Source organism: Dermacentor albipictus, chromosome 8 (assembly GCF_038994185.2).
Source record: "Dermacentor albipictus isolate Rhodes 1998 colony chromosome 8, USDA_Dalb.pri_finalv2, whole genome shotgun sequence".
Lineage (NCBI taxonomy): Eukaryota > Metazoa > Arthropoda > Arachnida > Ixodida > Ixodidae > Dermacentor > Dermacentor albipictus.
In genome coordinates this window covers 53,161,891-53,176,508 of record NC_091828.1, presented here as the reverse complement: position 1 = coordinate 53,176,508, position 14,618 = coordinate 53,161,891, and the positions used below count along the sequence as shown (strand labels likewise).

At 48.5% G+C, this 14,618-nt stretch overlaps 1 protein-coding gene across 1 annotated transcript in view; it reads left to right on the top strand.

The window, feature by feature from the left end:
* Window positions 1-14,618, top strand: part of LOC135921635 (fatty acid synthase-like) — a 144,874-nt gene that overhangs the window by 127,926 nt on the left and 2,330 nt on the right. Inside the window, exon 24 of the mRNA XM_065455913.1 lies at window positions 4,435-4,662. Within this exon, the coding sequence (XP_065311985.1) occupies window positions 4,435-4,662 (228 nt within the window). The remainder of the gene's footprint in view (window positions 1-4,434; window positions 4,663-14,618) is intronic.

Sequence of the window (14,618 nt, the reverse complement as noted above, 5' to 3'; positions counted from 1 at the left end):
TGTGACCGTCGGCGCCAAGAAGCCCATCTTTTCCCTGGTGATCTTGTGCTCCTCTGGACACCTTCACGTCATGTCAGATTGTCGGAAAAACTCCCATCGCATTACTCTGGCCCGTACAAGATCTTGTGCCAACTTTCCGACGTGGGGTATAAGATTGCACCGGCAGGCGAGTCTTCCATTCCTCCTCGCATAAGCAGCAGTGCTGTTCACGTTGCTAGACTCAAGCCCTACGTACCCACCTTAATTGACGCTCAATAACCTGCACCAGGATGGAGCTACCCCTCTGGGAGAGTGATGTTGCGGGGATGTGAATGATGTAGGTGCCTTGAGAAAGAAGAACGAAGACTGTGGAGCCTGGGCGCCATTTGTATCCCCCGTAAATACACACCCGTTTGCATCTAGCGCGTCTGCCTCTTTCCTGGATCGATATTATCATTCCTCTTTATTTGGTGCAAACACTGCACTGGTTGCTTGGTTATGTGCCGTTGCCAGTGGTACACACCATGTGTTGGAATTGTACTAGACAGCGAGCTTTTTGCCCACGGGCAAGATGAACTTGCGCGCGTCTTAGTTCCAAGTTATCCAAGTTAGTGCGAAATAGGTTCATAAATGATCGGAACATATCCAGTGACACAATCAATGAACCAAGTTGGTAGAATGGTCGGTTTTGAACTCTGCTCCCCGAGCTCAGCAGCCGTATGTTTATTCATTAAAAAAGTATAAAATGCGCAGTCACCCTATTTTGCATGAAAAGGTTTATACAGACAGACTCACGTACTTCACGTTCTTTCCGCGGGCTGTCTGTCTATATATTTTTGTCTTTAATCATTTTCACGCAAACCTGGGGCAGCTGGCAGTCCATGGTCAAATAGGCAGCGTGTCCGGCTGCTGTGCTCAGGGAACAGGATTCCAAACCAACCGTCGGACTATATCCTTAGTTTATAGCGCGAAAGGACACAGACGAAGACTAGAAGCAGACAGAATGAGCGCTATGTCCCTCTGTCGGTGACCCTTCGCGCTACAAACCAAGAATATGTTAACGCCCCAACACGCCCAACTTTCCATTGTTGGAACCCACCGATGGCACCGGTCGTTGGAATCCCACCGATGGCACCGGCTGTTGGAACCTCAGTGCTGACACCCGTTATTGCAATCGGACCGCTGGCGCCCGTTGTTGCAAATGGGTCGCAAGCCCCAAGGGTAGCGTTGGCCTGGCGGCCTGGGGCACACTGGAAGCATCCGAAGGTCCCAGCAAAGCATGAGGCGACTGCTAACAGAACAACTTGTTTATTCTAGCATCGCAAAGAGCGGGCGGTCAGGTCGACCGAAGTAGAGAGACGGGAGAGCACGTTACTCAACAGAAGAAATCGGAGCCTCTCTCCTGGCGTCCGGGGGCAGCTGCTCTTATACTCTTGGCGTCGCGGGCAAGAAGGAAGGTCACGGGACGACACCACGTGACAGCGGCGACGGACGGACTGAGAGACACGTTGGGACAAGGAGGTGACGCATCAGCCGGGCCGGCGCCGGTCAGACCTCCTCGCTTCACACTGGGGGAGCTCCTCTCCCCGGCTGCCGCGCTTTGACAAGCGTGGGCACACACACACACACGCACACACAAAGACACGTGGCACTGAACATGCCGGGACGGGCTCGGCGGGGATGCGTCGCGGCCGCTCCGAACGGGCCAAAATGTCCGCCGCTTTGAACGAAGCCCCGGCGTCCGTTGAATCCGCGCCGGCTACAGCGCGCGTCATAGGCGAAACGTAACACCATCCTCTTGCATCGGACTAACATGTGGCACTGTGTACGTACGTGCCGCTTTCCAAGAACTTACGCCGACCTGAGGGTATGCGAGATTGAGCATGTGGCGCTGGTATGCACTGTCCTTCAATGAGTCTCTATTACACTGACTTGCAGCGCTGTGTACGTGCTAGTCGGCCTGCGCCGTTCTTCAGTTAACTTCTCTTTTACCAACTTGGTTTACTCGGTAGGTGCCAGTAGGTGTGTGCCAGTCGTCTTCACTGAGCATGCTTTAAGCCAATTTCGGTAACTAGGCATCTGCCACAGGAAATGTGCCACTCTGTAACGGCAAAAAAGGTCCTTTTAGTTTTTGCCATGCTCGGCGGAATTTAACTCCCGCGTACCGCAGACTTTACGGTGGTACCGTTGCACGGCGCAACGTGTGCTGTGGCAAGTAGTGTGCAGTAACAGCACTGCGCCAGGAGAGGAGCGCGGCTGCATTTCGACCAGCCAATTTCGCGAGACGCCATTTCGACCAGCCGAACGTACCATTAGAAAACCTTTGAAATGTATGCCTTGTTGACCAGAGTCTTCGCACTTCACACGGGTTCCTCAAAGGCAGCAGCGCCATGCTTTAGAAAACTGTGCCATAAATGCCCTTTGTGTGTTCTGCTTTTCAATAACCGCCTTTCACGACAACGCTTCAGCGACATGCGGCATGAATACACCGGGCATCTACCGCTCATCAATGAACCTCTCGCCAGCTTGGGCAACTGAGTATGTGCCACTGAATGTGCGTCAAGCGCAGTGTTCCCATGCACCGGTGCACCATGGATCTGGTCTCGGAGCCCACGCGAATTTCTCGGCAGCACCACTATCTAGTGCAGCGTGTTCAGAAACAAAGTACTAAGTACTATGGGAACTCGGGCATCCGAGCCAGCAGTCGATGAAGCGGAGGACAAAGTGACTCGTGAGCGTGAGCGGTGGTTCGAGGCTCGGCTTGGCGTTCTTGCCCATGGCCAGCCAGGACTGAGGCCTGCTGGCAGGGACTGATGGACCACTCTGTTCCCATAGTGCGTAGTTTTCATCATGAGCCCTGGTGCCCCATGATGCGTTTCTTAGCGCATGCACTACCGCGTGATGCATTTCGGAGGTAACGCGCAGGCTTCGCGGCGGTACCACAAGCTGGGACAGAGTGTTTATAGGCAAGTCCGACAGAGGAGGCCCACTGCAGTGCACGGTTCATTCACAAAGAGTCTCGACAGTGACATTATGTTGCGTTGCTATATTGCTTGAATACTTAATGCATTACCGTTTAAAGTCATCGCCAGATGGCTTCTGCCAAATTTTTTATCATATAAATTATGCGTAGCGAGCCAAGTTGGGGCTGAAGTAGTTCATTCAGAATGACCCATTCCCGGCGATACATTCCCTATGGCCTAAGTTGTCGTTTCAGAGATTCAGTCAAGGGTGGCGCATAACCAAGTGGACTGATTTTGCATGAAATAGGTTTATCAATGCGCGAAACATGCCCAGTGTCACTCAACAAGTGACCTAAGTTCGTCCGACGATTCGTTTTCATCCTGTATCCCTAAGCACATCCGCCCGATGCTCTACCCATTAGGCCATGGACTACCCGTAACCCAAGTTGGCGGTAAAAGGAAAGTTAGCCGATGTCAAACATACACAAAGGCATACCGCTGACTGTGTGAAATTACCGAAGAATGCTAATTGCATAAAAAATTGAGACAATTCAGATTAGCGATGTTCAGAAAGCTGCCAAATGCATCATATTCATGCTATTAGCGTTCTTAGGAACCTCACCCAGTTATCGGCATCTATGTATGTCCGCGCCTAACCTCTTCACACCCAACTTGGGTGACTGTTAGTCCATGGTTGATTAAATAGAGCATTGGACTGCTGTGCTGACGAAACCGGTTTCGGAACCAACTGCCGAGTTAACTTGGATCACTAGATGTGTAAGAAGGGGCATATGGCGCCCCTCAGTGAACCTCTTTCACGCCAACATGGGTCACTGGATATGTGACACTGGGTGTGTTCTGTTTTTCAATGAACCTCTTTGCTGACAACTTGGGTTCCTATGTATTTGGGAATGGGTACGCACCTTTCGTGAATGAACATGTCTAACTCCAACTTAAATTACTGTGTATGTGGAAGTGTCTATGATCCGCTCTTCGATGAACACGTTTCACGGTAACTTGAGTCACAGGTATAGGCGGCTAAGTATTAGGCCGCTTTTCAATAAACCGTTTTGGCCGCAGCTTGGCCCACTGGGCATTTGTCCCTGGTGGTGTGTCAGTGGGTACGTGCCGCTTTTCATAATAATCATCATATAAAACACATCATTACCACTTCCACACCTAAGAGAGACTGCTAATTGCACTTCAATCGCTAATCAACTCTAAAGAATAGATGCGCAGCCAATTTTTAACCCGTCTTGTTGTGGATTACATGAGAAGACAAGACGTCTTAAATAGGGGAGTGTCTCCCGACAGGTATGTTGTTGCTCTGATGGAAGTTAGCTAACCAAACGAAATAATTCGCTCGTTTTGTCGCAGAAATGTGTTAACTGTACTTTCCCGAGCATTATCGCGAAGTGCTTCCGGGCAAGTTCTCGGTGGCGCCTCTTTAGGTCGCATCAATGTGTCTTCGTCACCACGCATGTTCCCGAAGGTGTCAAGGATACGTCGAGCCTGAACCCGAACATCAGCCTTGGTGAGCTGGCCATCGACTCTCTGATGAGCGTCGAGGTGAAGCAAACCTTGGAGCGGGAATGCGACCTCACTCTTCCCATGCAAAAGATTCGGCAACTCACAATCGCCCAGATTCAAGGTATCAGTGAAGGAAGAAGAGACGCTTCAACCACGTATGAATCCCTTAGTGAAGTAAAAGGAGCAAAAGGTAATCAATACTACTACCACACTTCGTGCGTACGTAAGGTACACGAAAGAGAACTGAACACGTTTATTACAGAATAAATGTGACTGGGTGGTGTGTTGTAGCTGAAATAAAACGTGCGCCTTCGCAGGAAACTACACATTATTTTAACCACACACAAAACACGGCATATGTTTTCTGCGGGGTGTTCTTATTTCGCACCCTTAACATAATGTATAAAAAACAGCGAGAACTTGTCCTCGACGGGCCGTCTTGAACCTGCGCAGTACTTGTGTGGCCTGCACCAGGCAAATAACGGTATTTTTTGTTCAATGAAATACTGAGCAAGAAAAGAGAAACTGATCAAATAAACATCGAAGGCTCAAATACAAAAACAGCGGTTGGGAAAAACAGATTATGCCAAGTGATTAGAACCTGCCTCTTACTGTTTCCGATAGAGAACTTGAAATAAAAATAGAGCAGCATCAGCATACATATAAATCAGAAGTATCACAAACACAACTCACGTCAGATAGCATTTGAAGCAAAGTTTGACACTAGAGATCGAAGCAACAGTTTATCGGTCTGTGTTAACGTCAACACATATCTTCATTACTCTCTTATTCCAACATTAGCTATTGGACGACCAGTGTGAAGCTGCTGTTATAGAACTTTCCGGTGCAAGAAGGACGTCTTTGCGACGGAGTGCCCCTTTCTTGTGCGAATTCAGTCAATGGTGTAACTTCACGAAAGGCCAAAGTGTTTCACCGTATGGAAGCACACTATTAAGCCGCCTTTCGAACCATCTCTAAATTGGCTTCGAGGAAAACTGTCTGATTGCTCGCGAATTCTCTCAAGCATAAAAAGGCCCAATGTCTCCTAAACCAAAGCATCCTAGATGGTCTCGAAATCATGTGCTAAGTAAGTGAAGCACAGTTATATGGTGTGGGCTTGGAGAGCATGGAAGTATTTCACCTACGGCCGCTTCATTTTAGTTTACGGAGGAAGAAGTTTGCTTGCTGCATCCGCTGCAATGAGAATCGAACTACCAAATCGGTGATGCTCTTGCCATGCTTACCAGCCGCGCTGGCTCTGTGTATAGCGCTTTGGCGCTGAGCACTGTGTAGCTATTTGATTCTCGGTCGCCCGAGATCGTACGTGCGTGACCCTGCCACCGTACCATGCCGTTTTGTTTCAGTCAGGTGCGACATGTGACACGTAGTACAACAGGGACGGCGTCAGTGAGTAGATATTCACACTTTAGCTCACTTAAGGAGCTGCTATAGCCAGAAGTCTCGTCAGTGTAATGCAAGCATGGGCAAGCAGGTGTACTGGTGAGAACCTTCAGCAAAGAACGATGACACATTACAGAAAGGATCAGTTCCTTATTTTTGGGACCAACCACGCCGAGTGTCAGGAAGTATACTCAGAGATTTATTTACAAGACCACGTGCGGCCACTGCGGCTCCAAAACGTTCATGCTCTAGCCCCTCCCCCTCCCCCCCCCCCATACACACACACACGTTCGCCCGATCACCTCTGCACATCATAGGTAGCGTCCTTACATCTCCCCACCACGCTTGAGTATGTCTCATTATGCACTGCTTCTAAAGGTTCTCTCCGAAGCGGGACAAACCTCCATTCATAAGGAGTAAATACCGCAGTCGCTTTTTGTCGCATCTTCACGAGACATCCGAGTTAAAGCTCTTTGCTAGCTATTTGGTGTATTGCTTCGCTGCAGAGCACTGTAGACTGGAGCGCTAAGTTGAGTGATTCTTGAGTATCTTCTAGCGGTTGCGGCACTTACGCTCTTGAAGCTGTCGCAGAGTCCGCCTCACCAACCGGCACCGAGTTATTTCGGTTGCGTTGAAGAACAGCACTTTCTTCAGTCTCTACAAGATGCTACCTGGAAGCTGCTCCGAGCTAAGAACCGTGACAAATATAGGTTTTAGCAAATTGCTAGGATTGGGTGGACGGCTCCATTATCCCTTTATTAATTACTTCTCTCCACGTTGCGGGTTTCCGCAGAACTATTACGTCAAACTCTTGCCTTTGCTTCGAGTTGTTGACAAGTTTGACTTCGCCTGGCCATCTGCTAGCCGCCTAGTTAGCTCAGATGGTAGAGCTCCTGCCCGGAAAGGCTGTGGTCCCGGGTTCCAGTCCCACACCAGTAAGAATTTTTCTTCAACTGCGAGGCTATTCTTTCGAGGAACCAGTATTTGTTTCCTTTGTAGCAAATGCTACGATTGGGCGGCCGTAGAAGTTGGGTTGGGTTAGCAGGAGTTGGGTTGGACGTAGCAGATACCGGTTTAATTTGAACCCAAACCCAAGTACCTTTGGCCAACGGAGGGAACTCCCTGGCGTGAAGTGGACGATTCATGTCTGCTGCTTGACGGAGCCTGTAGCGTAAAGCCTTGTAGCAACTACAGCTCCGGCGATGCTGGAAGGCAGCAACAATCTCCCATATTTAAGCAGTCGAGGTCTGAGCCACCTACCAATGGGCTCCTGAAGCGAACTAAAACCAGAGAGGCCAGGAGTGTCTCGATATGAAGCAGGGCTTCTTGATCTTTGTGTACGACGCTTATAACCGTATGTGCAATGCCCTGTCTTCTCCGTTGGACTGCAGTTATTTATTACTGATTGTACAGTCCTCATTGTCGCATAAGGCAAAAAACTGAGCCAAGTCAATTGACTATCAATGCCGTACAATGCCAGTGCGCAGTGTTGACGGAATGCCATGTCGAACAAAGGTGCTCTCGGGGGCTTGTCGTGATACATCCCTCAGTTGTAGTATTCAGTGTTACCACGTCAGAGTAACGTGAGCAGTAATCTACTACTAGGAACTATGTCTGATCTTTATGACGAAAGAAATCAACACTGCATACTTCCCAAAGAAGGCTTAGAAGTTGCGTGTCTTTGAGAGGTTCGGAAGGGTTTTTTCGATGTGATGTAAGCTCTTCACACTTTGCTAGGAGGGATCCTACGTCCTTGTTGATTCCAGGCACCTACCAAATCCATAGCGCTTGCCTTCCATCTGTTGATGTCTTGGTGGATTTCGTGAATGAGTCAAAGCTGCTTTGCGATAGGCTGCCTGGACAATCCGAGTACTCTTGAACAGGAAATCATCGCGAACTAAGAGCTTGTTCATCCTCTGGCATACGTTGGTGGGGGCAGTGGTAGCTGAAGCTTCTTTGCAAAACAATTGTGACAAATGGTTACCATGCAGTGCCGACACACTCCTTCCTTTGCATGGCTCTTTTTGTGGACTTCCAATGACAGTGCCTATGCTTCTGAGGATTTCTGAACTGCTTCAGCAGCAAATAATTCAATAAAGTCTGTGTAATTCGATGAGATGGCAGGTTCTGTGGGGACACAGGAAATTGTATCAGCTGTGGCAGGCAGTTTTCCAGGAAGAAATTTCATCCGAAATTGATACCGTATAATATTCAGCCGGAAGCGTTGAATGCGGGGACGCAAGTGGTCAATGTCTATCTTCCCGAACAGAGATACAAGCGTAATTTGATCTACCTCCTCTTTAAAGACCAGTCTTTTCAGGAATTTGTCAAATCTTCAGATAGCCCATACTACGGACACGGCTTGCTTTTACGCATAGCCCTACCATGCTTCAGTCGGTTTCAAAAACCGAGAAGCAAACGCAACAAGCTTTCATTTTCCTTATGGTTGAATTTGGAGCACAACTACTCCAACCAAAGGAACCAAAGGAACCAAAGGAACAGCCAAAGGAATTTGCATATGCCTAGACGGCGGTAGGGCGTCGCAGATTATACTCAGTATATAGCGATCCGAGGTGGGCATCTCTTGAGTTGGCAAAATGTGACTTTTGGTCGTCGGACCATGTCTACGAAGCGCTGTTGCTGTGGGGCCTTCTGATGCGAACTGGGATATCTGATATGGGCGGATGAAACCGTCGAAGATCATTTACCATACCTAAAGGCGTCTAACTTCAGTCACGTCAGCCGACGCGTTCACTTCGTTGATAGCCGAAAGCTTGTGTGGTTCAGTGCGAACACCTTTTGCCTGGAGCACCACCTAAAAAATAAACTTCACGTTGACGAAACTTGCACCTTTCTTATGAAGCGTGATACCTGCTTGAGAGAGTCACATCAAGGCTTCTTGCAGGCGGGAGCCATGCTCTTCCGAAAGTGGGGCCAAAGACAATAATGTCGTTGATCATGCAGACAGTGCCTTCCCAGCCTTCCAATATTCATACCATCTACTTCTGAATGAACTCAGGCGCTGATGTGATGCCGAAAGATATACGACGGAAGCAATAGAGCCCATAAGGAGTGATAAATGTAGTCAGTTTTTGCGATCCTTCAAAAGCCTGACTCAATAAAAAGCAGATGTGGCGCCTAATTTGGCAAGTGCAGTAACATCTCTCAGAAGGCTAAGGACTTGTTCTATTGTTAGGAATTTATGACGCTCTTGCATAACGTCTTGGTTTAGCTTGTGAGGTCAATGCACAGCATGTGGCCTCCTGTGGCTTTAAACAGGACCACAAAGGCGGTGCACCAAGTAGTCGCATATACTCGACAGGTCATGCCTTTTTTCTGAAGTTTCTGAAGCTCCTGGCGGATCACTTCTCATAGTGGTATACAAGTGCTTCTTGCGTCACTGAGTGAAATGGAAACTGTGGGAGGCTTGAGTTCGACCTTGCATTCTTGAGAGGTAAAGCCGAGGCCTTCTAATAAGCGGTCTCTAGCTTAGCAAAAAGCAATACCTTGAGGAGCAGTTTCATTCTGGTTTTGGGCGGTTTTTTAGATGAAAAAGCCCTTGTCGGCAAGCTTGACCACCTGAAGCGTCTGGATTGCTGGAAAAGCCAGAAACGCCACCTATGAGGGCTTCACCACGTAGAGGCGCTGTTGAGTTGTCTTTTCTCTTCAAAGAATCGTTGCTACGTATGTGCCTAGAACGTCTAGTGCCTGGCATTCCCGTATTGGGAGGGTCTTGGTCATATTATCAAATTAAGTCGGCAGATTATGAAAAATCGCAGAGAAACGTTTAGCCACGATGAAGCAGAAGGCTTAGCTTCGCAAGTTTCTTCTCCCCTTGTCATTTTGACTGACTTATATTGTTCGCTTGAGGATCACTTGGACTATTCGGGTAAAGAATACCAAGGCGGCGCGTTCCCGCAAGTCGCTCAATCAGTACATGTATTTGGTTCCTGAAGCCTAGACACATGGTCTTGATCGCGGGTAATTTTTCAGGCTTAGGCGCATTTCACTTATGACGCCATGTTGAGGACAACCACGTCAAGTGTCAGGGACGATACAGAGATTTGTCTACGCGGCCACGTCCGGCCATAACGACTGCAAGGCATTCAGTCACGATAGCGATCAGAGCAATACACAAAAGAAGGAACAAACAACCATGAAAGCAATGAGGGTACAGCACGGCTGCCTGGCGCAGCCCCAACCTATGCGCGAGCTCCTCACACGTAGTTGCCCGATCATCTCATCGCACCAGAGGTAGGGCCCTCTAGACTTCGACGAGATTGCAGAATTTCGCCGAATACTTGGCAATACAAAGAGAGAACAAAAGAGCTCAATAACTAGCTTTGTGACGTCTGTTGTAGGGTTAGCTGGTACATGTCTAAAAGCAGTTCGTGGAGCAAAATATGGCACGGACTAAGAAAAGACACGAACAAACGCTCATTGTTCGCATACATGTTTATGCCGGTATTTAGTCCATGTCTTGTTTTGTACGTCAAACTTACAAGACTGCAAGACACTTCGGCGCCACCACATGTCGGTTACGTGAGTACAATGTTAACATAAGTGGAGAGTCTTGTGGGGCTACATAAGCCGTTGCAAGAATGCTTCTCGTCGACCTCGATAGTTGGTGAGACTTCATTGACCAAGCACTAGATTTCCACGGAGAGAATAGCGAGCCCGATTTGACAATATACGTACCATGTAGCGTCGGAGGAACGCGAAACAATTCAAAAGTATGCGAAGAAAATGTTTGACTATCACGTTATTAAGCCGTGAAAAAGAACCTCGGCATCGCCACCAATGCTCATCTAAAAGAAAGACGGTAGTCTATGCTTTTGTGTTGACTACCGCAAGCTGAATGAGGGGACAAAAAAAGACCTGTACCAATTGCCACACATTGACAATTCTCTCGCAAGGCCGAGGCACGCACACTGCTTCTTGCTGTTAGACGAAAACATGGGTATTGGCAGATCGAGGGGGATGAGACAGACAGAAAACGTAATGCTTTCTTATGCCAGATTGACCCTAGGAAATGAAATTCCTGCCTTTTTGTTTATATTCAGCTCCATCAACAGACATGGGTATTGGCAAATTGAGGTTGATGAGAGAGACAGATAAACGAATGCTTTCGTATGCCAGATTCACCTTATAAATTGAAAATCCTGCCTTTCTGTTTATATTCAGCTCCATCAACAGGCCGCTGAGTACGTACAATACGCCAGCTGCTGAACGACGACGGTTTTTCGGAGGTGAGTAGAGGTCGGAGTTCCGTAGTTTCACAGGAAACTTATGACGCCATCGCCACAGCATAGCTTAGAAAGGGTAGCACAAAGCAGTTTGTGACACCGGGCTAGTTGGCAACCCATTATAGTAACAGCGCAACAGCAGACGGACGATGGTAAGAACGAACGAACGAACACAAGCGCTGGCTTCGCTATTAGGGTTAAGAAAAGGGCACAGATATACATTAGGTTTACTTGAACACGTGATCACAAAGCCTAACAGAGCTGAAGCGAGATAGCACGAAAACTCAAAGCGCTCTTCTTGGTTAGTTTGTTCTTATGACTTGCGTCTGCTTTTGCGCTGTTTTTGTAATGATTGCACGAAACGTCGGATCTGTGAAAACTTCAGAAGCTGCACGTTAGTATTCGACACTGATGTCCATACCTTGACGCACAAGCAGCTCGCAGTATTCTTAACGTCATTCACGTCATTTGTCATTTACGACTGCTTACGACGGCCTCGTGCTGTTGTGGCCGTTGTTTTTTGGGAAGGACAGCCCTCCTTTCCTCAAGCCACTCTAAGCTTATGTGGAGGCTGCAGAAGAGGGCTCCGATGGCGCAGGCCTTCAACGACGGTGGTCGCGCCGTTCGAGACAACACACACGTTATAAGCCGGCTTATATGCATAACCACCTATACTACTGCTGGAGATGTGCTGCTTAACGCCTTTGTTCTCTACAGAATAACGAAAGGAAAAACAAACGCTAGCCCCATGTTCTCGCCGCAACAAAAGTAGGCCCTGAAACACGTCATGTCTTTAATAAAGCGAATAACTTTCTAAAGGCGTACGACTATCCTCTTACATTGACATTCACTGTCCACTGTTTCTGTACAGTATTTAGAGGCCATCGCCGATGGCGTGACACGAGACGCGGTTCTCACAGGCCTCATCTTGGTCCAGCCTGCTGTACACCAACGTATCACTTGCTGGGCATAATGTGTGGGACGCGATAACAAATATTACTACGTTAACAACAAAAATAATCGGCATTTATGTCGTGCGCGCGGTGGAGTTTGCTTTCGCTTCAAACTAGTACGGTATTCATGATAACCCAACTCAGAAGACAATGTGGCTCACAAGGAGTAGCGCGAGATTTGACATAATTCCGCGTAGCGTCCCGTTTCTTTTCTTTTATGCGATTAGCACTGTTTGCCTACGTCAGGCGTTTTGAGCCGATCTATCTATCCGTCTTCTTGCACTGTCCCAGTGGTGCAAGTTATCCAATAGCTTGAACCACCCAAATATGTGCGAGTATTCGTGATACCGTCACAGTCGTCGAATCGCCGGCATTCTAGCTTTGCCACCCGACTCTTGTCATGGCGTCGCCGTCAAGCCATTGTCGGCACAGTCGTTCAGGTACTCATTGCCTTGATGTGACGTGGTCGTGGTCGTTCTATCTCTCTCACTGCGGCTTCATCACCTCACTCTTGTCATGATGTCATCGCTACGCCATCGTCGTCACACACTCGTCGTCATACCGTTGCCGCCATACCCTCTTTGTCAAGCTGTCGTTTTACCATCGTCATGACTTCATCTACGTCATCTCATTATCGTCATCCTATCGTCGTTTTACTGACTTCGTCGTTCCGTCGACGTCATTCTTTGTTTCTCGTTCTAGCGTAATCATGCTATCATCACTCTATCGTGATTATGCCGCCATTGTATGATATCCTCGCCATTGTGTCGACGTCAGAAAGTCGGTCTGACACATTCGTCGTCATACTGTCGATGCCCCGCAGTCGTGGCCGCCATTGTCGTCATACACTCATCAAGCGTTCATTGTCATAGCGTCGTCGTGGTGCCGGTCTTGGTCGTTCATTGCCGTCACTTCGCCATCGTCACCCGACTCTCGTCGTGCCGTGGTTGTCACACCATCATCATCAAGCCATCGTCATCATATTCATCGTGATACAGGGTATTCAAGCGATCGTCGCCATACACTTTTCATCATCTCATCGCAGACATACAGATGTCGTCCTCATGCGTTCGTTGTCACACCGTTTTAGAGCGCAGCTCTTTGGCGTCCGTTCCTGGGTTTCGCGTCGTCGTCGGCGTTGGCCTCGTAACCAGCTCCGCCCCCCTTCGCTGGAGTGGGAGACGAAAGACGCGAGCCGCGAATGGCGGAGACCAATGAGAGCGGCCCCTTCAGTGACGTGCGCGCGCGATGCTGGTGTCATGCGGACCCTCCTTACGGCTCGATGCGCACTCGTGTCTGGTCTCAGCCGATCCGCTCGTTTCGTACTATCGTCTGCTCGCGCCACAGCTCTCGCCCGCGCCTGTTTGGTTCTGTTGGGTCGGTCTCGTTCGCGCTTGTTTTGGTTGTTATTTCGACAACAAACGGTTACAAATATCCCTCGAGGCCAGCGCACCTTCCACAACTTAATGCGGTGAGTGTAAGACTCGTATCTCCGCGAATCCCATTCATGCAAGTGCGACGACTGATGCACGGCGGAGGCCAATATGGCATTAAGGGCCCAGTTGTGAACGTCTTTGTGAACGTCTTTGAGAATCAAGCATTGGTGTACCAAGTCGAACATATATCAGTCTATTTCTCCGACCACAAAGCTTCCTTCATGACTGTCAAGAACTGTTAGTGGAGTCTTTGTTAAAGGAATACGTGTGAAAAATAAAAAAAAAATTCTGTGATAGCGCATACATGTGTTGCTCGATTTCTTTGCCTCAATCTATCGAAAAGGTGAAACAGCTTATTTGCTGCGCTCAAATTTCGCATTAGGAAGTAACGTAATCGTCGGTAATTTTTTTGTTATGCCGTCATGGTAGTTCCATCGTCGTCTTCTAACTTCGTCATCCCACTCTCGTCATGCGGTAGTCGTCATGCCATGGTCGTCATACAGTCGTCGCCATAAAGTCGTTTTCACGCCGTCCCCTTGCCATCGCCATCACTTCAGAAACATCCCTATATTGTCTTGCCGTGGTCCTCACGCAGTCTTCGTCGTACCATCCACGTTATTCCTTCGCCGTCATTTTAGAGCAAGCATGCTTCCGTCATTCAATCCTGATTATGCCGTTGCTTTCGTGCCGTCGCCATCAAAGCTTCGTCGTCAGACAGTCGCTGCCTGGCATCATTGACATGCTGGCGTGACCGCGCCAGCGTTGTCGTTCCTGATTCGTCATCTGGTTGTATTCGTATTGTTCGCTATCCTGCTGTCCTCATGTTGTCTTTGTCACGCTGCCATGGTTGTACTACCGTCATCATTTCAGAATAGTCATCTCAATGTCGAAATGCCACCATCGTCATACCGCCTTTGTTGTTTCATCAGCGACATTCCTTCTACGTGATTCCATCATTGTCACTGCGTAGTTGTCATACAGTCTCCGGCTTGCTCACGTGGAACCTTGGCAAGCGAGTGCCTTGCCAAAGTGGGAAGGTACCATAGACAGTGCATGTTGCATAGAGCAGAAACGTCGGAAGTCTCAGAAGGACCACTACATACTTTAATT